This window comes from Lagenorhynchus albirostris, chromosome X (genome assembly GCF_949774975.1).
Source record: "Lagenorhynchus albirostris chromosome X, mLagAlb1.1, whole genome shotgun sequence".
Lineage (NCBI taxonomy): Eukaryota > Metazoa > Chordata > Mammalia > Artiodactyla > Delphinidae > Lagenorhynchus > Lagenorhynchus albirostris.
The window spans coordinates 88378515-88406502 of NC_083116.1; the positions used below are offsets into that span (position 1 = coordinate 88378515).

General features: G+C 39.9%; 1 protein-coding gene across 1 annotated transcript in view; it reads left to right on the forward strand.

The window, feature by feature from the left end:
• Nucleotides 1–27988, forward strand: part of DGKK (diacylglycerol kinase kappa) — a 160139-nt gene that overhangs the window by 34742 nt on the left and 97409 nt on the right. Inside the window, exons 2-4 of the mRNA XM_060138458.1 lie at nt 16271–16381; nt 16837–16917; nt 18912–19016. Coding sequence (XP_059994441.1) covers nt 16271–16381; nt 16837–16917; nt 18912–19016 — 297 coding nt within the window. The remainder of the gene's footprint in view (nt 1–16270; nt 16382–16836; nt 16918–18911; nt 19017–27988) is intronic.

Genomic DNA, 27988 nt, shown 5'->3' on the forward strand with positions numbered 1-27988 from the left:
ATGGTGACCTTGGGCAAGTCACTTTACTTCCCTGAGTCACAGTGTTCTTATCTGGAAAAGAGTCCTATAGCTGATTCACTTTACTTTTTCTTTTTTTAACATCTTTATTGGAGCATAATTGCTTTACAGTGGTGTCTTAGTTTCTGCTTTATAACAAAGTGAATCAGCTATACATATACATATATCCCCATATCTCCTCCCTCTTGCGTCTCCCTCCCACCCTCGCTATCCCACCCCTCTAGGAGTTCACAATGCACTGAGCTAATACCCTTGTGCTATGTGGCTGCTTCCCACTAGCTATCTATTTTACATTTGGTAGTGTATATATGTCCATGCCACTCTCACTTCGTCCCAGCTTGCCCTTCCCCATCCCTATGTCCTCAAGTCCATTCTCTACCTCTGCGAATTTATTCCTCTCCTGCCCCTAGGTTCTTCAGAACCATTTATTTTTTTTAGATTGCATATATATGTGTTCACAAACGGTATTTATTTTTCTCTTTCTGACTTACGTCACTCTGTATGACAGTCTCTAGGTCCATCCACCTCATTACAAATAACTCAATTTCATTTCTTTTTATGGCTGAGTAATATTCCTTATATACATTTGCCACATCTTCTTTATCCATTCATCTGTCAGTGGACACTTAGATGGCTTCCATGTCCTGGCTATTGTAAATAGAGCTGCAATGAACATTGTGGTACATGACTCTTTTTGAATTATGGTTTTCTCAGGGTATATGCCCAGTAGTGGGATTGCTGTGTCATATGGTAGTTCTATTTTTAGTTTTTTAAGGAACCTCCATACTGTTCTCCATAGTGGCTGTATCAATTTACATTCCCACCAACAGTGCAAAAGGGTTTTTCTCCACACCCTCTCCAGCATTTATTCTTTGTACATTTTTTGATGATGGCCATTCTAAACGGTGTGAGGTGATACCTCATTGTAGTTTTGATTTACATTTCTCTAATGATAAGTGATGTTGAGCATCCTTTCATGTATTTGTTTGCAATCTGTATATCTTCTTTGGAGAAATGTCTATTTAGGTCTTCTGCCCATTTATGGATTGGGTTGTTTGCTTTTTTGATATTGAGCTGCTTGTAAATTTTGGAGATTAATCCTTTGTCAGTTGCTTCATTTGCAAATAGTTTCTCCCAAGATGAAAAGAGGGTTGTCTTTTTATCTTGTTTATGTTTTCCTTTGCTGTGCAAAAGTTTTTAAGTTTCATTAGGTCCCATTTGTTTATTTTTGTTTTTATTTCCATTTCTCTAGGAGGTGGGTCAAAAAGGATCTTGCTGTGATGTATGTCATAGAGTGCTCTGCCTATGTTTTCCTCTATGAGTTTTATAGTGTCTGGTCTTACATTTAGATCTATAATCCATTTTGACTATGGTGTTTATTTCTGTGTATGGTGTTAGAGAATGTTCTCATTTCATTCTTTTCCATGTAGCTGTCCAGCTTTCCCAGCACCACTTATTGAAGAGGCTGTCTTTTCTCCATTGTATATTCTTGCCTCCTTTATCAAAAATAAGATGATCATGTGTGTGACGGTTTATTCCTGGGCTTTCTATCCTGTTCCACTAATCTGTATTTCTGTTTTTGTAACAGTACCATACTGTCTTGATTACTGTCACTTGGTACTATAGTCTGAGGGCAGGGAACCTGATTCCTCCAGCTCCATTTTTCTTTCTTAATATTACATTGGCTTGTCGGTATCATTACTGTTTGCATACAAATTGTGAAATTTTTTCTTCTAGTTCTGTGAAAAATGCCATTGGTAGTTGATAGGCATTGCACTGAATCTGTAGGTTGCTTTGGGTAGTAGAGTCATTTTCACAATGTTGATTCTTCCAATCCAAGAACATGGTATATCTCTACATCTGTTTGTATCATCTTTAATTTCTTTCATCAGTGTCTTATAGTTTTCTGCATACAGGTATTTTGTCTCCTTAGGTAGGTTTATGCCTAGATATTTTATTCTTGTTATTGCAATGGTAAATGAGAGTGTTTCCTTAATTTCTCTTTCAGATTTTTTATCTTTAGTGTATAGGAATGCCAGAGATTTCTGTGCATTAATTTTGTATGCTGCTACTTTACCAAATTCATTGATTAGCTCTGTAGTTTACTGGTAGCATCTTTAGGATTCTCTATGTATAGTATCATGTCATCTGCAAACAGTGACAGCTCTACTTCTTCTTTTCTGATTTGAATTCCTTTTATTTGTTTTTCTTTTCTGGTTGCTGTGGCTAAAACTTCCAAAACTATGTTGAATAATAGTGGTGAGAGTGGACAACCTTGTCTTGTTCCTGATCATAGAGGAAATGCTTTCAATTTTTCACCATTGAGAATGATGTTGGCTGTGGGTTTGTCATATCTGGCCTTTATCATGTTGAGCTAAGTTCCCTCTATGACTACTTTCTGCAGGGTTTTTATCATAAATTGGTGTTGAATTTTGTCAAAAGCTTCTTCTACATCTATTGAGATGATCACATGGTTTTTCTCCTTCAATTTGTTATATGGTGTATCACATTGATTGATTTGTATGTATTGAAGAATACTTGCATTCCTGGGATAGGCCCCACTTGATCATGGTGTATGATCCTTTTAATGTGTTGTTTGATTCTGTTTGTGGCATTTGGTTGAGGATTTTTGCATCTATATTCATCAGTGATACTGGCCTGTAGTTTTCTTTCTTTGTGACATCTTTTTCTGGTTTTGGTATCAGGGTAATGGTGGCCTCATAGAATGAGTTTGAGTATGTTCCTCCCTCTGCTATATTTTGGAAGAGTTTGAGAAGGATAGGTGTTAGCTCTTCTCTAAATGTTTGATAGAATTTGCCTGTGAAGTCATCTGGTTCTGGGTTTCTGTTTGTTGGAAGATTTTTAAACATAGTTTTAATTTCAGTGCTTGTGATTGACCTGTTTATATTTCCTATTTCTTCCTGGTCCAGTCTCAGAAGGTTCTGCTTTTTGAAGAATTTGTCCATTTTTCCCAGATTGTCCATTTTATTGGCATAGAGTTGCCTCTTGTAATCTCTCATGATCCTTTGTATTTCTGCAGTGTCAGTTGTTACTTCTCCTTTTTCATTTCTAATTCTATTGATTTGAGTCTTCTCCCTTTTTTTCTTGATGAGTCTGTCTAATGGTTTATCAATTTTGTTTATCTTCTCAAAGAACCAGCTTTTAGTTTTATTTATCTTTGCTATCGTTTCCTTCATTTCTTTTTCATTTATTTCTGATCTGATTTTTATGATTTCTTTCCTTCTGCAAACTTTGGGATTATTTTGTTCTTCTTTCTCTAATTGCTTTAGGTGTGAGGTTAGGTTTTTTATTTGAGATGTTTTTTGTTTCTTGAGGTAGGATTGTATTGCTATAACCTTCCCTCTTAGAACTGCTTTTGCTGCATCCCACAGGTTTTGGGTCGTCGTGTTTTCATTGTTATTTGTTTCTAGGTATTTTTTATTTCCTCTTTGATTTCTTCAGTGATCTCTTGGTTATTAAGTAGTATATTGTTTAGTCTCCATGTGTTTGTATTTTTTACAGATTTTTCCCTGTAATTGATGTCTAATATCATAGCATTGTGGTCGGAAAAGATACTTGGTATGATTTCACTTTTGTTAAATTTCACAAGGCTTAATTTGTGACCCAAGATATGATCTATGCTGGAGAATGTTTCATGAGCACTTGAGAAGAAAGAGTATTCTGTTATTTTTGGATGGAATGTCCTATAAATATCAATTAGGTCCATCTTGTTTAATGTATCATTTAAAGCTTGTGTTTCCTTATTTATTTTCATTGTGGATGATCTGTCCATGGGTGAAAGTGGGGTGTTAAATGCCCCTACTATGACTGTGTTACTGTTGATTTCCTGTTTTATGGCTGTTAGTATTTGCCTAATGTATTGAGGTGCTCCTATTTGGGTGCATAAATATTTACAGTTGTTACGTCTTCTTCTTGGATCGATCCCTTGATCATTATGTAGTGTCCTTCTTTGTCTCTTGTAATAGTCTTTATTTCAAAGTCTATCTGTTCTGATGTGAGAATTGCTAGTCCAGCTTTGTTTTAATTTCCATTTTCATGGAATATCTTTTTCCATCCCCTCACTTTCAGTCTGTATCTATCCCTATGTCTGAAGTGGCTCTGTTGTAGACAGCATATATATGGGTCTTGTTTTTGTATCCATTAATCCAGTCTATGTCTTTTGGTGGAAGCATTTAATCCATTTATATTTAAGGTAATTATCAATATGTATGCTCCTGTTACCATTTTCTTAATTGTTTTGGGTTAGTTATTGTAGGTCTTTTCCTTCTCTTGTGTTTCCTGCCTAGAGAAGCTCCTTTAGCATTTGTTGTAAAGCTGGTTTGGTTGTGCTGAATTCTCTTAGCTTTTGCTTGTCTGTAAAGGTTTTAATTTCTCCATCGAATGTGAATGAGATCCTTGCTGGGTAGAGTAATCTTGGTTGTAGGTTTTCCCCTTTCATCACTTTAAATATGTCTTGCCATTCCCTTCTGGCCTGCAGAGTTTCTGCTGAAAGATCAGCTGTTAACCTTATGGGGATTCCCTTGTATGTTATTTGCTGCTTTTCCCTTGCTGCCTTTAATTTTTTTCTTTGTATTTAATTTTTGCTAGTTTGATTAATATGTGGCTTGCGTTTGTCTCCTTGGATTTATCCTGTATGGGACTCTCTGTGCTTCCTGGACTTGATTGACTATTTCCTTTCCCATATTAGGGAAGTTTTCTACTATAATCTCTTCAAATATTTTCTCAGTCCCTTTCTTTTTCCCTTCTTCTTCTGGGACCCCTATAATTAGAATGCTGCTGCATTTAATGTTGTCCCAGAGGTGTCTAAGACTGTCCTCAAGCATTTTCATTTTTTTTTATTCTGCTCTACATTAGTTATTTCCACTATTTTATCTTCCAGGTCACTTATCCGTTCTTCTGCCTCAGTTATTCTGCCACTGATTCCTTCTAGAGAATTTTTAATTTCATTTATTGTGCTGTTCATCATTGTTTGTTTGCTATTTAGTTATTCTAGGTCCTTGTTAATCATTTCTTGTATTTTCTCCATTCTATTTCCAAGATTTTGGATCATCTTTATTATCATTACTCTGAATTCTTTTTCAGGTAGACTTCCTATTTCCTGTTCATTTGTTTGGTCTGGTTGGTTTTTACCTTGCTCCGTTATCTGCTGTGTGTTTCTCTGTCTTCTCATTTTGCTTAACTTACTGTGTTTGGGGTCTCCTTTTTGCAGGCTGCAGGTTCACAGTTCCTGTTGTTTTTGCTGTCTTCCCCCAGTGGCTAAGGTGGTTCAGTGGGTTGTTTAGGCTTCCTGGTAGAGGGGGCTAATGCCTGTGTTCTGGTGGATGAGGCTGGATCTTGTCTTTCTGGTGTGCAGAACTGTGTCTGGTGGTGTGTTTTGTGGTGTCTGTGACCTTATTATGATTTTAGGCATCCTCTCTGCTAATGGTCGGGGCTGTGTTCCTGTCTTGCTGGTTGTTTGGCATAGGGTCTCCAGCACTGTAGCTTGCTGGTTGTTGAATGGAGCTCGGTCTTAGCGTTGCGATGGAGATCTCTGGGAGAGCTTTCGCCATTTGATATTACATGGATCCGGGAGGTCTCTGGTGGACCAATGTCCTGAACTTGGCTCTCCCACCTCAGTGGCACAGGCCTGACACCTGGCTGGAACACCAAGACCCTGTTAGCCACATAGCTGCTCACTTTTCTAGTTCTGCTCCAGAATCACAACAGAGCTCATTTCCTGGGCCCTGGGCCCCCCACCAGACAGCTGTATTCACTTGCAAATGCCTAGACTGGTGGAACTTGTTTTCTGGCTATTGTTGAAGGCAATTGTTCCTGTGAAACCCCAGGGCCCAGCGGAATTAGATCCTTTGGTGTGGATGAGTGAGCAAGCCCAACCAGGGCTTAGCAGCACCCCCTGGGGAAGGGAAAGGGTTTGGCCTCACTTTGTTATACAGCAGCAACTAACACAACAATGTTAAGCAATTATACTTCAATAAAGTTGTTAAAAAAAAAACCCCCGAACTGAACCAAATACCTGCGATTCACACCATCAGTCTCCCCCCCCTCCCCGCCATTCTGCCTCCTTCAGTCAATTGACATAGGATAGGGTATATCTTGCAATAAGACCAGTGGTTTAAACCTTACTTTTTTTTCTTTCAGTGAAGGAATAACTGGTCTTCCATGTCCTGTAAAATCCAAGAGAGATATTAGCTCTGCCATTTATTAACCTATTAAGGGAAGTTACCTAATCTCTCTAAGCCTCAGTTTCTCAATCTATAACGTGAAGGTTGTTATGGCACCTACTTTTTAGAATTGTTATTGGGCTCAAATGACATACCCCATGTAACATGATTTAACACAGTTCTTCCTACATAGTGAAGACTCACCAACTGTTAGTAATTCATATTACTACTACTATTACTACTGCTACTACTACTCAAGAAAGCTTATCCCTGGTGGCCTCCTTTTACCAACTGGCACAGTTTTTCAACTTTGTTACCTGGCCAGTAATTTCTCTATAACCAAGGCCCACAACATAGTTTCCTCCTTGACAGATTAGTGTCTCCTGCAATCACAGCTCTTTCCTCCATTTTCCCTCCAGGTTTTGTGGGCTGTCAAATTACCATACCTCATACCCTCTTTCCTCCACATGAGGCAATTTTGTTCAGCCAGGGACAGTCCTCTGCTCAGAGGCAGCAAGGCTATCCATAGCTTTAGGCATTGGGTAGAGTCTCCCATGGGTCTGTCCCTCACCCTGCCCCCAAGCTCTTCCTACCCCTGAGGTGTCCTTACCTGAGACCTTGCTCCTGCTCTCACCTACCACTAATGGGGCAAATTGGGCAAGCACACACACACACCGCATGCACACAGGTTGCCCATTCCCCCCAACACAAAACCACTAGTGAATTACTGAATTTAATCTTCCCTAGACTACTATTGCTGCAAGAAGCAAGGAAACCAACTGGTTCTAGCATCAGTTTCTGTCTTCCAACTTCATGATTCTTGTCAACACCAGTTCATAAGGCTGAGAAAAAAATGAAAAGTCACACATCCCCTGTTTATTATCTAACCACTTCATCCCCAGAGGACCTGTTAGTGAATGTAGTTTTAGATCCTGTGTGCATCTTCAGATAGCTATCTGCATGGGGCCAGTTTGGCAATAAGGCAATGTCCCCAACTCCCTAAGAACATGTGGTTAGGTGATATGGGCTCACCACGCCTACTTTATTATAGGCACTTGAAGCCATGATTGGAAAGAGGTAGTTCTAAAGACCAAAGCACAGGAAGCACCAATTGAGTCTTCATTGCTTTGCTCTTAGAGTGAGTTGTAGCCAAATGAACTACATATTTGCATACTTGCAAGGTTCATTTTGGCCTTAGGTTGCAAACATTTAAAAATACCTCTAAAGGCTGAAGTTCCCACGTTTAGGAGCTCCTAGACGGTCCAGCATATTGTCACAAAGTATCAAAATATGCAAAATATGGGATTATGACATTTCAGGCCTTTCTCCAAAAAACAGTTTTTTTCCTCCCCTTTGTGAAATAATTTGTAGTACATGGTCTCTCTCAGCTAAACAAGTGGGAAATCTGCAGATATTACTGTCCATGGCTTTTCCTCCTAGGTGAAATTGTGGCCCCTAGGGGAAGAAATAAGTGGACTGAAGTGATCCTCAGGTTGGACCTGACACCCAAGCCAGATCATTATGACATCATCCTTTAGATGCTTAGGATTTGGAGGGGAGAGGCAGTAGAGTCAAACAGACCTGGCTTTAAACCCCATCTCTGCCACTCACTGTGACTTAGAACTAATCACTTAACCTCTCCTCAACTTCTCCACCTCCACAACAGGACTGTTTCTGTGGGCATTAAATGAGATAATGAATGTAAAGCAAGAGCAAATAGCAGAGATTTGTCATCCAGGAACAACTCTCTTCCTCTGGAGTGGGATAATTGAAAAGAAACTTAGAGAAGATGCTGCCTTGGCTGCTTCTATGAGGACATCGCCAGAGTCTGAACAGGAGCCACTGGTCTCACAGAAGGTGGTTAGGATAAAGAAGGCATGTGGCTTGGTGGTGGGACCCAAGGGCTAGAAGCAATGGGGGGAGTGTCTCTGAGAGAAGAAACATCCACAGGATATTAAAAGAACCTATCCATCTCTGGCTGCTGATGGTCAGGTGAAAGGATGGGGAAGAAAGCAGTTGGAAGCAGGCATGTTTTGTCATTCCTTGTAATTCAGTGACACTAGATATGATAGTTGCTGTCCTGGCCTCTGTGACCTTGGTTAAGCTGAAGACCCGTGTCCAAAATTCCATGATATCTTTCCTTTAGGGACTTTGTGTGACCACAGAACTTCCTTTTCTAGGCAGCAGCAACTGCAGCTGTAGCAACAGGGGTCTTCTGCTAAGCTTCTGCTTATACCACTCCTTTAACTGGATTTCCTGCTTCTGAGATTTTGGTTCTCCCAAGGCTCAAAAACAATCCTCCTCCCCCTAGTTGACACCTTTCATCTTCCCTGCATTTGCAGAGCAAAACCAACCTTTTGCAGGAAGCGTTCCCCTTAGCCACTCTTCTCAAACTTCCAAAGCTCTGACCCAGTCTGTCCTCTTGATCCCAGTCTTGGAGTCAAGCCATGTTCCTGCTGGTATCCTCGCACCCCTTTCCATGCTCTTCCTCTGAAGCCCCTCAAAACTATATACCTGTTCCAGGAAGTGCTGCCAATATAGAGCAAACTCAATGGCTGTGGTTATAGGGCCCCTCCACTCACATGAAGGAGGTCAGAGAGGATTCCCCACATCACTGAAATAGAGTGGCCAGAAGCCCAGTACTGGTTCTGTCACAAATTTCCTGTTTGACTTGAAGTGTAGCCCCTCTGGGGCCCTATTTTCATCATCTTTAACAGGGTGGGGAGGGAGATTACTCATTGCTAAGGTCAGGTTAGCTCTGAAAGTTAAAAGGCTGTTTTGTGGCAAGAGCACAGACTTTGAACTACATAGACCAAAGCTTGTATCCCCACCCAGAGCCAAGTTACTTATAATCTCTCCTAGCAGTGAAATGGCTTGTTCAAGGCTGCACAGTTCAAACCTGTGTGTAGGTCTGGAAGGACTCAGCCAAGCTCTTCCCACTTTGTGGCTGGTGCTAGTCCCAGGGCAATTACCAAGAGCCAGGTTACTGCTTTCTGCAGTTTGTCAGCCTGGGTCCAAATTGTTCATCTCCTCCCCAATCTGCAAGCAATTAATGGTCCTTACCATTCCTAGGAAACTCCAATAACAGAAAAAGAAAGGAGAGAGATTTGAGAAGACATATCTTTTTAGGCTTTATGGTCCCAGTGGACTAGTTTTAAAGTTACCAGCCATTGATATTTATCTTATCAATGTACTCACACCAATGCAAAATGACATGTATATACAGAGAGTCATTGCAGTATTGTTTGTGATAGAATAAGATTTTAAACCATTGTCCATCAATAGGGAACTGTTTAAATAAATCATATTATATCCATACAGCAGAATGCTATGCAACTGTAAAAAGAAATGAGGCAGCTCAGTATGTACAGATATTGAAAGGGCTCCATGATATATTAAGTGTAGAAAGCAAGAGACAAAACATGCGTAGAATGTTATGATTTACGTGAAGAAAGAATATATGTGTATAAAATATCTTTGGAATGATATGGAAGAACTGGCTAAAGTTTTTACATAGTCAGAGAAAAATGTAACATCATTTTCAACTGTCTTTTATTTCACTCATAGAGAGCAGGGATGTGGTTGAGGCTCTATAGTTCTTCCTTAGCACAGGAAGCAGTGGGAGGGATTTGCAGCTATAGCCCTTGCAGACATGAGCAGCAGGAAGACCTAGCACCTGAGTGCTAGGGTGACAAAAGGTCTCAGTTTGCCCATGACTCTTCTGGCTTTAGCACTGAAAGTCCTGGGAAAACTGGGACAGTTTGTCACCCTATTCCTCATTCTTCTGCTTCAGTCTTTAGCCAGCCCGGCTTGCTAGTGCCAGAGAGGGGAGCTCCCAGTAGTGAGATGAATGGAGTGCTTGCCTCCACAATCCACAAGGGACTCACAGTTATAGAATGGCTAGCAGGCACATGCTGTGCAAGGTATTTTCATCTAACAGACAAGGAAATTGAGGCTCAGAGAGGTTAAGTGATTTGCCCAAGGTCACACAGCTAGTAAGTGCTGGAGCCAGTCTGTCTGACTCCAGCTATGTCAACAGGACCCTGGGGAATGTAAAGCTTTCAGGAAAGCAGAGGGCCTGGCCTTTCTGAAAGCCTAAAGCACCCATAGTTGCATTTTAACCAAATCAAACATTGTTTCTCTGAATCAACTTTGGCAGTCCTGTGTTAGGAAATGGCTTTCTTCCCATCACCCCAGCCCCCAAAGCAAAGAGAATACATGTTCCAGGTTTTGGAGCCATAGACAGAAAGCTGGCTTCTCTAGCTGTGCTCATAGTGGAAGTCTGGTTTTCACTGGAGGAATAATAACCTACTCATCCCAACTTGATCCAGCCTCCCTCCCAAGAGCCGCATGAGAAAGTAAAACAGCAGAGCAGCCAGCTAATAACAGGTAGTGGTGTATGTTATGATGCTTGCTTACTTTTTGATTGGGTGGGGGTGGAATTCAATTTGGCTATGTAATAGGGGCTTCTTTTGCTAGGAAAGGGTAAGAGAATCCTCCAAAGCCTCATACATCAAAAACCCACCGAGCCACAGAAAAACAGACCTAGCAGATAGTAGAAGCTTTGGGGGATTTCAGAGGAGCACAGGAAAAGGTCATAGAAGCAGCTGTACTTGCCCTTTCCCAATTAAGCAGCAGGCAGGTGTTAATTATATATAGGCAATTGGACTGCTTTATAGACCCTGTTGAGATATTCTATAGAATATATTTTATAAATATGGAGCAAGGGAAATGCTTACCATCACTGTTGGCAATTAATTTGTACATGCTGAGTTGCAGAGCACTGGGGAGAGAGATCACTGGTACCAGAGTGCAGGAGTTTCTGGGAATGATGAATTGGGGGATTGGCTTATTAAAGATGATGCAAAAAGAAACTGCTTTCTCTGCAAGAGCTGCCACAGGTTAGGCAAAGACATTTTGTGTGAACGCTGTACTCAAGACCTGAATGAACTATGCCTCGATAAATCCCGTGCTCTTGGATTTGAATGAAGTCAGTTGATGACTGTGGTGATTGAATTCAGCACCACACTCACTCCCACTACTAAACTTCCAGCCTTGAGAGTTTTAGAGACGGATTTTAATATCACATAGAACTGCCTGCAATATGCTCTGGTTTAAGAAGCATTAGGTGGGTCACGTGGCATTTCAGTATGTACAAGGATCCAATGACCCTTCCTAACTTCTTCCTATCTGCAGCATCACAAATATTGCTACAGGAATGTGACAGCTTGGACCAAGAGGGTTACAGGTGTGCCTCATTTTATGAACTAGCTGTGTGCCTGTAAACTTGGCCACCAAAAAACAATTCCCGTATAGAATCCCGTTCCTCATTGCCTTCCATAATAACACTGGAGATGCATTCTTCTGACAAATATTGTAGCCCCAAGATGCTGCAAAATCTTAAAAATGTCAAACATTGACAATCTTACTTGAGAGGAAAAATGTCAAATATGTTGATAATGTCTTAGAAATAAAAATATAAGCCACTGGGAATTCCCTGGTGGCACAGTGGTTAAGAATCCACCTGCCAATTCAGGGGACACAGGTTCGAGCCCTGGTCTGGGAAGATCCCACATGCCGTGGAGTAACTAAGCCCGTGCACCACAACTACTGAGCCTGAGCTCTAGAGCCCGTGAGCCACAACTCCTGAGCCCGTGTGCCACAACTACTGAAGCCCACGCACCTAGAGCCCGTGCTCTGCAACAAGAGAAGCCACTGCTATGAGAAGCCCGCAATGAAAAGTAGCCCCCGCTTGCCACAACTAGAGAAAGCCCACGTGCAGCAACGAAGACCCAAAGCATCCAGAAGAAAAAAAAACATATATATACATATATATATATATATATATATATATATATATATGCCACTTAAAGAAACCGGAGTTCAGGGTGTCTTTCACAGGACAGAACTGAGTTAGATGCCTTTCACTACCTACTTCAGAGGGGTGCTTGGAAGATTCAATAACAAAAGTAAAAGCACTTTATCCATTCCAAAGTGCTGTATACATGTGAATTCTCCTTACTCTTCTAGTTATTCTTGGACAGTCACTTTAAAGAAACAGGAGAACTACTGATCTAGAAATTGGAAGTAACACTCCACATGGTTGTGGCAAGGAGTCAATGAAATGATGTTATCTGCAAGAAACCAGGAACTGGAAAGCACTGTGAAAATCCTGTTACAGGATAGGCGAGGGCTCTTCTACTAATGCCTCACTTTACAGGATGTATTTGTTTGTTTGTTTGTCTCTTCCAATTTTTGTCTCATGTCCTTGTTAAGCTTAGTGACCCTAGGCAGGTAAAGGTTCATTTGCATGCATATTTTCTTGACTTGAGGTAATATATTGATTGAGTGATTTTTAGCTTCTGCTTGTTTAAACTGGCTTCCAGGGGATGCTTGTTGGGTTTTTAAGTAAACCATGGTTTATTTAGAAACATCTCCCAAAGGGGGACAGAGTTTAAAGGGAAAGAAACTACAGGAACTTTACCTTCTCCCAACCCAGGACATTTGTAGAAGTTCAGAGTTGACAATATAGAGCCTGTGTTTAGAACTTAAGAAACTCTTATATTGTCTTCTAACCTTTCTCCCTCCAATACATAAATAAAGTTATCTGCTACCAACTTGGTAATATATATCTCACATGTACAGGCTCCTCGCACACAAACTCTGAACTCATACACTGCAACCTCTTCTATCGCCAGGAATACCTACCACTCACTCACTTTGTCATCTTGAGAAATTCACAGTAGTTATAGTTCAGAAATTGCAAATTGGTTGCCTATGGGCAGATTTTGGCCTCATCCATGTTCTGTTTGGCCCTCACAAGTTTTTTGTTGTTTTAATTTAATTAGTAGCTAGTATTTCCATATTCCAAAACTTCACACAAATTTTCACTTGGATTGCCAGCTTGTCTTGAAAAATGGAATGAACTGGTAACACCAGTCAGCATTCAATCACAATCACCTAGAACTTAGCAGCAGCTGGGCTTGGGCTCCTCAGTTCCCCTGCTAGGTTGTTGACTTCTGTTACCAGCTAGCCTTCTATGGGCATTGAGTAGACAGTCCTGCACTTAAAGCTAGTGCATACAAAGCAACCAGTTTAATATCATGGAAAGGAGAGGAGATAATTGTGATTTGGCTGGTGTACCCAATGGCAGGATGTGTGAGTGGATAGCCACTGTCTTAGTGGAACCTCTCATTTGAACCAGAAGGTAAACATTTAGCACAATGAACATGAAGCTCCCAGGGCTTTTTTTGCTTTTATTTATTTATTTATTTATTTATTTATTTCTGGTTGTGTTGGGTCTTCGTTTCTGTGCAAGGGCTTTCTCCAGTTGCGGCAAGTGGGGGCCACTCTTCATCGCGGTGCACGGGCCTCTCACTATCACGGCCTCTCTTGTTGCGGAGCACAGGCTCCAGACCCGCAGGCTCAGTAGTTGTGGCTCACGGGCCTAGTTGCTCCACGGCATGTGGGGTCTTCCCAGACCAGGGCTCTAACCCGTGTCCCCTGCATCGGTAGGCAGACTCAGCCACTGCGCCACCAGGGAAGACCCAGGGCTTTTTCAAATGGTTCTCTGAGCTCACATAACCTCGTGTTTGTCTCCCTCCCTCTCCACTCCCACTGTCCATATCTCCATATCTTTGTGACAGGGAATATGCCTGTAACTTCTTTAGCTGCCCTGAAGGGCCTAGCAAAAGATAGAGTCAGTAGTAGAAGCTCAGAAAATACAAATGAAGCACTCTATCCAATTATAGATGCACCATGAAGTCTTTGTTTTCTTGACTGTGACAAATGCTGAGTTCATGGAATGGGAACTGAAGGTTTTGATGACTTGCTGTGTCCTCAGATTAATGGATTAATTAACTAATTAATTAATTGGTTTGCTGTGTCCTTAGATGGATAACAGGATGTTATTTATTAGCAGGGCACAAGTAAGGGAAGAAAAGGGAACATTTCTTAAGTACCAGGAAGGGGAATTAAATAGTGCTCATTACTACGGGTTGACAGAAGGAAGTAGCTGGGGAGAAGAGGCTGAATTCTACTTACTTTAGTATGTCAAATGAACAGGGTATGGGAATTTTCTGAAGGAACCAGAAGGCCCAGGGTTGTGGGAATCTTCTGGAGAAACAAATCCTCTTCCTTGTTTCATCATTGCCACCTCACCCCATCATCCTACTCCTGAAAGAAGAGAGCTAGGCATGGCAGCAAGGGTAAGAAAAAATAGTTGAAGGGAGGTTTTAAACTGAAAATAGAAGGAAGGGTAAAATATTCAGCCAAAAACTGTAAATGGGCTATTACAAGGGATACTATACATGATAAAATAAGAACAATGGAAGCGTTTAGTAATTGACAAAGTAGAATAACTTGGGAAAGGGGCAGAATGGGTGTGGCTTCAGTTGTACAAAGTTGGAGCAGTTAAAATTTTGAACTTAAGTCTTTAGCAGAAAGGGGTAAATATGACTGTCTAGGTCTCATGAAGACTTAGTGTAGAAGAATATATGGCATAAAGGTGAGAAGGTTGGATAAAGAATACCAAACACCATAAGTGAGAGTGTATTCCATAGGCTATCTGACCAGAGAACGGAAAGAGTGATGTAATCACAGTGTCTACACAAGAGTTGTTTTCTCATTGATGACTCAATTTCAACAATTTAAATGTAATTTCTCAGTCTCCATGCCACCTTCAACTTTCCCACAAGATCTTATTGATTTCTTGTCTTGACTCCTTGGCACCATTCTTTTGTAAACATATCGAGGGTGGTACAATAACCTTGAAACTCCCATAAGTTATCAAGACAATTCACGTAAACTTTGAATGCTATGAACTACGTTTCAATTGACATACAGAGGTTCTGTCCATTGGTACTAACTTACTGGTTAAATAATTGAACAGGTAATGTAATAGATGTGTGTATATTTGGGAGAATGGGAGTAGCAAAAGATTGTTCAGACAGGGTTCCAAACTTAAATACCTGCTGGAGTCCGGTGCCCCATCTGAAGGGAGCAGCTGCTACTCTGTTCCAGCAGATTGTTGCCATGTGAGAAGATAGGTCCACTGTTACCAGCTGTTCTGATTTTTTAAAAAAATGGAAACTTGGATTTTTATTTGAAAATTTCTGCCTTTTAAATATTATGAACTAATTAAAAACTGAAAAAACATCAGATGGGCCAAATAAAACACTTCCACAACCACCAAATGGTGAATTCTAATTTAGATGTTGGATGGAATTCATGGTAGAGCTTTGATCCGATGACTTAACGTCTGTCTCTTCGTCCATTCAGCATGGGCTTTGTTCCACCTTGGTGGGTTTGAGTACTTCTCCCAAATGGTAGACTTGCATATTGATTTGTATTATATAAATGTAACTGAGAACCTCCCCAATTGTAACAGTGGTAAGTAGACTCTATGCTTGGTTAGAGTCAGTCTATCTGACAAGTAACTGAAAAATCAGTTGGTCAGACTATGAGATATGTAAAGAAAGTAATCAAATGGTAGTTCCTTTTTGGTGTCCTTTTTGCTCTCACCAGATCATGAATCCCTTGAAGGCCATGGTAAAGACTTGGGATTTGGTTCTAAAAGTGTTGGGAATCCATTGGAGGCTTGTGAGCAGGGAAGGAATGTGATCCAACTTAACGTTCTAAAAGGAACACTCTAAAAGAGCAGAGAGGAAGGCCCTGTCCAGGCCTACAATCTGGAGACTTCCAGAAAATCTGCCTTTACTGAATTCAGCCTCTTTCCCGACCATTTGTTCTTCCCTAGGAATGTAGTTCTTATATTTATGTGCTCCGTCCCTCCTTCCCACCTCCCACCACCAATGGCAATGTTCTCCATGGTTCTTGGGCCATGTATCCTTAGAAACTTAGAGCCTATATCATCCTGAATGTGTTATCCAAGGGTAACCAATACCCTTTCTGATTGAACTAACTTCCTCGTCTTCTTGCCTGGACCTTGAGCCATTCCTCAGATATGTGACAGAAAGCTTTCCAGATATCTGATCTTCTCAAATGAGAGGACAAGTGATATGGTCTTGCAAATTGATCTAATTACTCAACACTATGCTGCTATCTTTCAGAAAATACTGAAGGAAGGACCTCTGCTGAAGAACTGTAACTCCTTCAAGAGGTGGAAACTCAGATATTTTCTGGTTCGAGGACAAAGGCTCTGCTTTGCACACCATCCTGCGGTAAGAGAATATATATATATTCTTGTCAGTTGGGTTAATGGGTGGGTACCAGGAAATGTTTTGTGGGGAGATGGGCCAACATGTTGGCAAGCATTAAGGTGGCTAACCCTTACCTGCTCCACTAGGCCCCTAGATAGACCATATCCCATTATCTTCTCCAGCGTAAACCTTTAGGTAGCTGAACTACCTAAGCCTTCCTATAAATCCACATAAAAGTTTTGGGAAGAGTTGTGTTTTTGGTTTAGTTTGGTTTGTTTTTTGTTTGTCCCATGATATATCAATAAAAACCATGATGCTAAATAAATCCCAGCTCAAGCCAAAGAAATAATGGGATCATGACTGCCAAAAATGCCTAATAGTGTGCATGTGTGTGTGTGTGTGTGTTTACCTTTTAGTGTCTCTTTGCCTTATTAACCAGATGGTTCCTTTTCCCTCTCCCTCTTATACCTTTCCAGTTTGCACGCTTTGAAACAATTGACCTGTCTCAAGTTGCCTTGGCAGAAAGCAGCTGTAGAAACCTTTGCCACAGTTTTTGCGTAAGTAAGATTAGGAATGACTGAATGGCCAGGGGTGGGAGCTAGTTGGGAGGAGGGGTTGCCATAACCACCTGTTGCCTCTTTAGAGTTCAGATTTCTCAAGTTTCCTTTGATCCCAAAGTGCGTATGGAAATCCACTTAAAGTAGCATTGCAAATGAATGCTAAAGATTATTCATGTGAATATTTTCTACCAGCCCACTGATGGGAAAAAAAGTGATGGCCCTGTTCCCTACTACCAGCCTGATATAAAGCTGAGCTGATTTTGGGGCGGGAGGAGTGACTATTACAAAAATCAATCCTCCTGGTGAAGATAATTTAAATGAGTGTCATTGGGAGGCTTTCAAGAGACTGCCAATATGTTGTAGAATATATCAGGATAATCAAACTACATGACATTCTCTCCTTTGATGAAATAGGTAAGAACGTAAATCCAAATTGAAAGCTATCCTATGCTGAGATTACTGATGAGAGTACTTCAAGGAAAGCAGAGGATTTTCTAGGGAAGTATTTAAGGGCTTGTCACTGCTGAAATGTCATAAGGCTTTGGTCATTCACGTAAATCCAGAATAGAAAGCTCACTGAAAAATAGCAAGTCCATTGGCCCAGGAATCCTCCTACCCACCTCCTCCCAGAAATGCTTTTTCTCAGCCTCAGTGGTGGGTTATGGAGACCAGGGTTCCTCTTCAGGCAGGTAGAGAGTGGTACTTAGCAGACTAAAGAGCTATGGGCCCAATACCCTGATTCCATGGCTGGTCCACAGTCTATTCTCCTTTGAAGGGAGAGCAGTTGGATATAAGAGGAAGATCCTGCTCTCATTTCTCTCTTATTACATCATACTGACCCAGGACAAAGCTGAGGTTTCTGTTGACCCAGTCCCAAAAATCTTAACCTTTGGGTGATGAACATGCAAGATAATGTTTTTGGTCTCCATTCTACAAAGAAATTCCAAGGGTTAGGTTGCCCCTTAGCCTAATTAAAACACAGAGGCACTATTCATCAGCCCCACACAAGAATGGGTTTGGACCAAAGGAGCGGCTATCTATTGTCACAATTCCCACTAGTTCCTATTGCCATTTATCACAGACACATGCACAAGGAGAAAGAAGTTGCTTGTTGGTGTGGTAAGCTCTAGCTCCAAGATTTGGGCTTGGGGTGGGGGCCGCTGGTAGTGAAGGCAAGTAGGGCCATTGAAGCAATGACTGATGCTACAGCTATCCATGCTCCCTCCTGTCCTCTGTGAGAAGATGAAGCCCTGATCATGGCCTACCTCTGCTAGACCCTCAGCATGGCTTTCTCATTGTTCCTGAAAGGTTTTTGCACCATGCAGGATTAAGAGAGATGATAGTAAAATCCTCTTCAGGTTGTCCCAGACCATAAGAAAGAAAGAAACTGGATTTGTAGTTTCCCCACTCCATTCTCACTCTCCCCTCAAACAGAAAGAGGCACACCCTGATGAAAAATACACCCTTTCACCCTTTTCAAGTAGATAGAGCAGCAGTAAGCAAGTAGGATTTTCACACAACCTCATTTGACTAACAGATGGGTGCATGGCTTAGTGTTTAAGAGCATGTGTGCTGGAGCCAAAGAATCTAGGTTCGAATTCTGGCTTAGCTTTTTACCTGCTAGGTGGACGTGGGCAAGTCATTTAACTCCCTTTGCCATGGAAAAATATCCTATTAAGTGGGAAAAATAATAATGCCCAGATCAAGGGGTTGTAAGGAAGATTGAAATAAACAATATACATAAAGTACAATAGAACAATGCCCAGTACGTAGTAAGTGCCATTAAAATATTGTTTATTATTATTACCATTATTATTAGTTGAGGTGGTTATCTAAGGAACTGTGAGTGGCTCTGGGAGCTTCTGTCTTATATTTAAGAAATGGCTTGGGATGTGCTTAGTAGATCTGTCTAGTTTCTTGGAGAGTTCAAAGGCTTTGTTTGGGGGCAAAGTTTTGGAGTGGGAACCAGCTAATAATGTGTTTTTGTGTAGGTGATCACACCACAACGAAAAGTTACACTGGCTGCACCCAACCGGAAAGATATGGAAGAATGGATTAACGTCATAAAAACCGTGCAACAGGGAGAAATTCGTAAGGTAAGGGAAATAATAGAGAATCTACACAACTCTCACGGGTAAACACTTAATTGATTGCATTAGCTAAGCTACCTTTCCAACAGGGAACTAATAAGATGGAAGCAGATACAATCTGGTCAGGAATTGTGGGTGGATATCATTAGGAAACCTGTTTATAAATAGGAGTAATTCACTTAGACTCAAACCTTGTCAGTTGGGTTATGGGTGGGTACCAGGAAATGTGGGTGGATATCATTAGGAAACCTGTTTATAAATAGGAGTAATTCACTTAGACTCAAACCTTGTCAGTTGGGTTAATGGGTGGGTACCAGGAAATGTTTTGTGGGGAGATGGGCCAACATGTTAAGTAAGTATGTGGTTTAGATACCTCTGTACACATCCACTTGATATGTAGATGTCACTGTATGCTCAATGTATGAGGCACTCAAGATGTACGTGAGCAGCTAACTTAGATGTTCTTCTGTTAGCTTAGCTGCAATCAGCAGTCTTCACTTGGGTCTGCTGAGTGACTACAGTAACAGCTAAGGAAATTGAGGCTCAAAAAAGAGAAGGAACCAGACCAAGATGAAATAATTACTCAGTAGCAAAGCCAAGATTTGGACCCAGGCTGTGTGACTCCAAAGCCTATGTCCTTAACCATTATGCCATTCTGCCTCTCTGTGTACCATCTACAACAAAGGAAATGTAGAGGGAAAAGCAAGGAGCAGTCCTCCCCAAAGAATGGCAGGCTTCCTTTTCTCCTTAGCAATACAAGTTATGTAAGTTTCAAGAGGGGAGGGATTTTGTCATTTATTTACTTAGCACAGTGTCTGCCACACAGTAGAGGCTCAATAAATATTTTTTGAATGAATAAATGAATCTGAAGGTAATCTTGGAGCCAGGATTTAGAAAGAGAATGATACATGGTTCATCCTAAAGCAAAGTTCTGCTGTGAAGGTCTTAGAGATAAAGGGGAAGATGAATCCACCCTTAAAAAGAACCTGATGTCTTAAGTAACTAGCAAAGGGTAGAGGATTTTTATAAACATTTGGGGTGGAGCAGTGTAAAATAATGGGTAATAATGGGTTTTATATATAAAAACAATGCCATGGAGAAAAAACATCTGTCCTCACTCCCCTAGGACTTCTCAGGCTTTTGACCACTTACTTTCATAACTATTCATTCTACTACTCATGGCTATGAGTATATGACAAGTTGACTGAACTAGGGACTAGGTACGTCTCCACATATCATTGAGACCTCTCCTGGTCCCACATTGTAAATGCTTAATTGAGAGCTTCTTTGCTTAGAATCTGATGATGGTCTTTACATGACTTAGCACTCAGCATTTCACTCCTTTGTTATTTTCTTCTTCTTTTCCTAATGGAGAAGCACATCCTGTCCCTCCTGCCCACCCCCAATACAGTCACTATGACTCAGCATTAAAGGTAGCCACAAAAAGTTATGATTTCCACACTCCTCTCCTATTCTCACCCCTGTAGACCAATCTCTTTCATTTCCTTGGCTTATCTCTACCCACACTGGAGGACTTCTCAATTTCAATTTGTCATAAAAGGTCACATAGAAGATCTTGAATTTTAATTATCAGTCCAGGAATGCAAGAACTTCTAGAGAAAGCCATCAGAGCATTGATGTGCCATTCCTGACTCAACTGAATTAAACACCTTCTTGTTGACTACCCAGCACAAACTAGAAAGGAAAAAAATCTGCCTGTTAACTCTCTTGAAAGAGTTGTGAATTTCAGTTTATAATCACAACCTCTGTGGAGCTGCTCCAGGGACCTAGATCTATTAAGGAACACTTTTAACCAATAGTAAAATATCTCACTACCTGCATCTTAGCAATTTGTCCTGCTTGAGGCTTGAAGAGTCAAATATGCTTTCTCTCATATGCACCTTATCAGCTGTCAATGCCTGACACGGGGTGAAAAAAGGTTAATCATGGACTTAGTGGACTACTAAAGTCACTACGAAGTAATGGGGTAACCTATCTAAAACCAGTCAGTACACATTAAGAAGTGAGCCCCTACTAGGTGCCCAGTTCTGTTCCATAGAGAGTTGAAAAGAAGGTGTAGCCTTGGTTCCTGATCTCAATGAGCTTTTTAGATAGTTGGGGAGATAAGATACACACCAAAGAAACAGTTAAATGAAAATATTCGAGACAAATAAGTTTTCAAAGATGTTACAAGGCAGATGCTTGATTGCCAGATGAATGAAACAGACAGTATAGTGATATGGAAGTTCAGGGGAGGAAGAGATTAATATGGTCTGGAGTCCCCTAGGAAGAGTTAATAGAGGAGAGATTTGAGACTGACCTTGAAAGATGAATAGGATTTTATTGGTGGTAGGGGATTAGGGGCAGGAGGAAGTCCTGAGCAGGGGACTTGGTATAAGGAAAAGCTAAGTAACAAAACAGAACCTTTTTGGAATAGAGTAAAATGGGGACTCCATTTGACCAGAAGAGTTTGGGAAAGTTTAAATATGTCTGAAGAGGTAGATGGGGCCTGATTGTGGAGGATTATCAATGCCAGAATAAAGAGTGGAGAAGAACTTCATTAATCTGTATATGTCTATATATTTACCTTTACCTGTGAGATTTATACTTTCATGTTGCTGTTTAGCATGTTTTTTTTAATTTCAATTTGAAGAACTCCCTTGAGCATTTCTTGTAAGGTAGGTCTAGTGGTGACAAATTCCCTCAGTTTCTGTTTGTCTGGGAAAGACTTTATCTGTCCTTCATTTTAAAGGATAATTTTGCCAGGTATAGTATTCTCAGATGTAAGTTTTTTTCTTTCAATACTTGGATTACATCATCTCACTCTTTCCTGACCTGCAAGGTTTCTGTTGAGAAAACTGCTTATAGTCTTATGGGGGTTCCCTTACATGTGATGAGCTAATTTTCTCTTGATGCTTTCAGAATTCTCTCTTTGTCCTTGACTTTTGACAATCTGATTATATTGTGTCTCAGTGTAGTCTTCTTTGGGTTGATATTGTTTGGAAATTTTTGAGCTTCATGAATCTGGATGTCCATTTCCCTCTCAAGATTTGGAAAGTTTTTAACCATTATTTCTTTAAATAGCTTTCTGCCCCTTTCTTTCTCGCTCTTCTCCTTCTGGGTCTCCCATAATGTATATATAGGTTTGCTTTCTTTCACACTTTTTCATTCTTCTTTTTCTTCTCTAACTAGATAATTTCAAATGACCTGTTTTCAGATTCTTTCTTCTGCTTGATCAAGTCTGCTGTTGAAACTCCCTTTTGCATTTCTTCATTTCATTCACTGTATTCTGCAGCTCCAGAATTTCTGTTTGGTTCTTTTTTATGATTTCTGTCTTATTGTTGAACCTCTCATTTTTTCAGGTATTGCTTTCCTGGTTTCATTGAGTTGTCCATCTATGTTCTCTTATAGCTCACTGAACTTCCTTAAAACAATTATTTTGAATTCACTTCCAGGAAATTCATAGATCTCTATTTCTTTTAGATCAGTTATTGGAAAATTATTGTTATTCTTTGGTGATGTCATGTTTCCTTGATTTTTTTGTGTGTTTCTGGTAGTCTTGTGTTGATGTCTGCACATTTGAGGGAGCAATTGCCTTTTCAGGACTTTATGAACTGTCTTCAGGGGTAAAGACTTTTACCTATAGGTGGGTGTGAGAGTGTCAACTGGTTTGGATATGGTGACTCCAGCTCCAGGGTGTGCAGCAGTGGTTCTGGCTTCAGGGAGGGCACAGAGGCATAGTCCTTATAGAGCTCCATCAGCTGAGGTCAGTGTCAGCAAAAACTGCAGAGGACCTCAGTGACAAAGGTTGTGAGTTTACATAGTGATGGTAAGGGCTATTGTGTTCCTTGCTGGTGAAGACTGCTTGGTCCTCCTGTTCTCCTTTTCCTCCACAGGAGGAAGTCATTGCCAAGGGGATCCCTCTTGTTGCTGGGTCCAGCACACAGTTACACATGTGGTAGCAATGATGCCAGGATCAGGGGCACAGACACATTTGTGGAGGCAATAGTGTTGGTGTCTGGGGAGTGGGCACCTGCAAAGTGGCCATGGTACCAGGGTTGGAGCTCAGGAGCATCTAGAACAACTTTGGTACCTGGGGCTGGTGGGCAGGTGTGTTCACCATGATGGTAGCCTTAGTATGTGAGGCATGGGTGTGTGCTGAACAGCCATGGAACTGGGGTCCAGGGTGTGTACATGCTTTCAGACGGGAGGACTGTGACTCTGGCAGGGGGAGCAGGATGCAGTGGTGTCAGCTTTGATTGGAGGGATGCATCAGCACTTTCCCAGTGAGGGTGCAGTGGTGGCAGCTTCTCTGGGAGGGGATGCTGCAGTACCTCTTTCTAGGGAGTGGTCGCAGCAGTTTGGGTTCCAGGCAGCTACATCACCTGGATTCAATGGCAATGAAGAATTCAGGGCACCACCATGTTGAAAGATGCTTGTGTCCACAGCAATGATGTAGGCTACTGAAGTCCTCCTGCTCTTCTTTCCACTTGTTGGGAGAGGTCAGGCCAAGGGGGTTCCTCTTGGCCCCAAGCTCTGTCAGACTGAGGGATGGGGCAATGAAGTTAAACTGCTTACTACACTTTTCTATGTGACCATTCTGTCTCTGTGCTCCATGAGTTTCTGCAGCTTTTTTTGTTGTATTCTGGAGCTCTTTCAACTCCAGAATATTCTAGATGGCATGTAGTTGTTTATTTGTTGTTTTTGTGGGGGAGGGGAAGAGCATTGGGAGCTTCTAGTCCATCATCTTGCTGATGTCACTATGAAAAATTAATTTTCTATACAACATGCTCAGAAGCAATTATGTACATAGTTTGCTTTAAATATTTCCAGTGACAGGGAGCTTTCTACCTCAAGAGACAGCTGATGACATTCTCAAAGCTCACACTGAATGTTAGAAAGTTCTTCTAGTAGGCCAAAGATTTGGGAAAATCTTTCTAAAATTTAGAGCTTTAGGAATATTGAATGGACTCTTTTGCAAGAAACTTAGTCCTCCACCTTTGGAAGCATTCAAATAAAGGCTATATGACTTGATCTAAAGATGCTTTAGAATCTAGAATCTGGAGTCTAGATGACATTTTTTTAGCTGACCTGTGTGGCTTGTAGGATCTTAGTTCCCCAACCAGGGATCAAACCCTGGCCCTCAGCACTGAAAGCATGGAATCCTAACCACTTGACCACCAGGGAAGTCCCTAGATGACTTTAAGGTTCATTCCTGTTCTCATAGGCAATGGTTCCATTAGAATTCATCAGAAGGAGCTAACCTTTTAATCTAGTCTTCTAAGCAGCTCATTATTTCCAATTTTCTCCTTTTTATTCTTTCTTTAAGTCTCCCAGGCTCAAACCTTTCATCAGTCTGAAGTGTTTCATTAATGATAATGGTGCATGAATTACTTTTAACCCTAATATAAAAGTTAGTAGATAAAAATTTGTTAGCGGATACACAATATAAAAAGATCAAACTCTGACCAAAAGAACATAAAGTATAAGTGCTGGGGGGAGTAAAAGTATTTTGGTATGCTATTAAATTTAAGTTTTTAACAACTTAAAATAGAAAGATATAACTACAAGATATTTTATGCAAACCTCGAGCTAACCACACACACACATACACACACAAAATAACACCTATAATAAACAAAAGACATAGAGAAGGAAACCAAAGCAGATCACTATAAAAAAATCATCAAATAACAAAGGAAGACAGCAAGAGAGGAAGAGAGGGTCAAAAGAACTGCAAGAAATCAATTATCAAAATGGTAATAGTAAACCCTCACTTATCAATAATTATCTTAAATGTAAATGAATTAAACTCATCATTCAAAGAGCACAGAGTGGCTGAATTGATTTTAAAAAACAAGATCAGAAATACTCTGTCTACAAAAGACTCACTTTAGAATAAAGACACCATAGCCTGAAAGTGAAGAGATGGAAAAAGATACTGCATGCAAATGGTAACCAAAAGAAACAGGGGTGGCTATACTTATATCAGGCAAAATAGACTTTAAATCTAAAACTGTCTCTAGAAACAAAAGACATTATATAATGATAGAAGGGTCAATTCAACTGGAAAATATAACAATTATAAACATATATGCACCCAATATCAGAGTACCTAAATATATAAAGCAAACAATGACAGATTTGAAGGCAGGAATTGACAGCAATAAAATAATAGTAGGGAGCTTCAATACTCCACTTATAATGTGTAGGCCATGCAGACAGAAAATCAATAAACAAACAGCTGACTTGAATAACAATATTGACCTAACTGACATAGACAGAAATTTCTGCCCAACAGCAGCAGAAGACACATTCTTCTCAAGGGCACATAGGACATCCTCCAGAAAGATAACATTTTAGGTCACAAAACAAGTCATAACAAATTTAAGATAATGGAAATAATTCTAAGTATCTCCTCTGACCATGACAGAAAATGAAATAGAAATCAATAACAGCAGGGAAATAGAAAAATTCACAAATACATGGAAACTAAATAATACACTCTTGAACAACCATTAGATCAAAGAGGAAATCCATAGGGAATTTTAAAAGTATCTTGAGAAAAACAAAAATGAAAACACAACATAATAAAAATAGGGATGTAACAAAAGCAGTTATAAGATGGAAGTTTATAGCAGTAAACACCTCCATTAAAAAAGAAGGATCTTAAATAAACAACATAACTTTACACATTGATGAACAGGAAAAACAACAAAATAAGCCCAGAGTTAGCAGAACAAAGGAAATAATAAAGATCAGAGCAGAACTAAATCAATTAGGGAAAAAATTATAACAAGTCAACAAAACTAGAGGTAATTATTTAAAAGATAAACAAAATTGACAAACTCTTAGATGAAAAAAAAGGAGAGAAGATTAAAATAAAATCAGAAATAAAAGAGAAGACATTACAAAAGATTCTTCAGAAATAAAAAGGATCATAAAGACCTATTATAAACAAACTAGATAACCTAGCAATGGATAAATTCCTAGAAACATACAAACTACTAAAAATTAAATCAGAAAGAAACGGAAAACCTGAACATACCAATAATAAATAGGGAGATTGAATCAGAAATCAAAAATCTCACAACAAAAAAAAGCCCAGGACCTGATGGCTTCATGTGTGAATTCTACCAAACATTCAAAGAAGAATTAATACTAATCCTTCTTAAACTCTTCCAAGAAATAGAAAAGGGAATACTTCCAAACTCATTTTATAAGGCCAGCATCACCTGTTACCAAAACTAAAGAAAGTTACTAAAGAAAAGAAAGATGCATGTCAGTATTCCTGATGAACATAGATGCAAAAATTCTTTTTTTTTCTTTTTAATGATACCTCTTTCATTTCTTCACAGTGGGGGCCCATCTACTAAGCATTATACAGACATTACACCAATCACTTATACTTCTGTTTCATAGATATCAACATGTTCTATTCTCTATTACAATGAAAGTCTGACATGATAGTACCCAATGGGATAAAAAAGGTCTTAGGGGAAGTATACACAAAATAAACATTATCATAATGGTACTTTTTGATATATAATTTATAAATAAAAAGTTAGAAAATGTTGAAACCTACAGAAACAAAACAAAAGAAATTTAAAAGCTGTTAATTTTTTTTAATTTTCTAGTACAATTTATATGCATATAAATATGCACAAATAAATTGCTATGACACTGTATAATCGACTTTACACTATATTTTTGTTTCATTTGATGTTTTCCAATATTTAAAGCTTATGAGATTGTGATTTTTAATGAATTTCTTGTTTTCCATTAGTTAGATCAACTATAATTTATTTGGCCATCGGCCTTTGATTGAAATTTAGCATGTTTAAAATAATTTTGTTAACATATTTATATAACTGCATTACAATGGTGTGTTAGTTTCTGCTTTATAGCAAAGTGAATCAGCTATACATATACATATATCCTCCCATATCTCCTCCCCCTTGCATATCCCTCCCACCCTCCCTATCCCACCCCTCTAGGTGGTCACAAAACACTGAGCTGATCTCCCTGTGCTATGTGGCCACTTCCCACTAGCTATCTGTTTTACATTTGGTAGTATATGTAAGTCCATGCCACTCTTTCACTTGTTCCAGCTTACAATTCCCTCTCCACAGGTCCTCAACTCCATTCTCTACATCTGCGTCTCTATTCCTACCAGCCCCTAGGTTCTTGATAACCTTTTTATTTTTTTTAATTCCATATATATATGTTAGCATAAGGTGTTTTTCTCTTTCTGACTTACTTCACTCTGTGTGACAGTCTCTAGGTACATCCACCACACTACAAAGAACTCAATTTCATTTTTTTAAGGCTGACTAATATTCCATTGTATATATGTGCCACATCTCCTTTATCCATTCATCTGTTGATGGACCATTAGGTTGCTTCCATGTCCTGGCTATTGTAAATAGAGCTGCAATGAACATTGTGGTACATAACTCTTTTTGAATTATGGTTTTCTCAGGGTATATATACCCAGTAGTGGGATTGCTGGGTCGTATGGTAGTTCTACTTTTAGTTTTTTAAGGAACCTCCATACTCTTCTCCACAGTGACTGTATCAATTTACATTCTCATCAACAATGCAAGAGGGTACCCTTTTCTCCATACCCTCTCCAGCATTCATTGTAGATTTTTTGATGATGGCCATTCTGACTGGTGTGAGGTGATACTTCATTGTAGTTTCGATTTTCATTTCTCTAATGATTAGTGATGTTGAGCATCTTTTCATGTGTTTGCTGGCAATCTGTATATCTTCTTTGCAGAAATGTCTATTTAGGCCTTCTACCAATTTTTGGATTGGATTGTTTGCTTTTTTGATATTGACCTGCATGAGATACTTGTAAATTTTGGAGATTACTCCCTTGTCAGTTGATTCATTTACAAATATTTTCTCCCATTCTGAGGCTTGTCTTTTTTACAGTTTCCATTGCTGTGCAAAAGCGTTTAAGTTTCATTAGG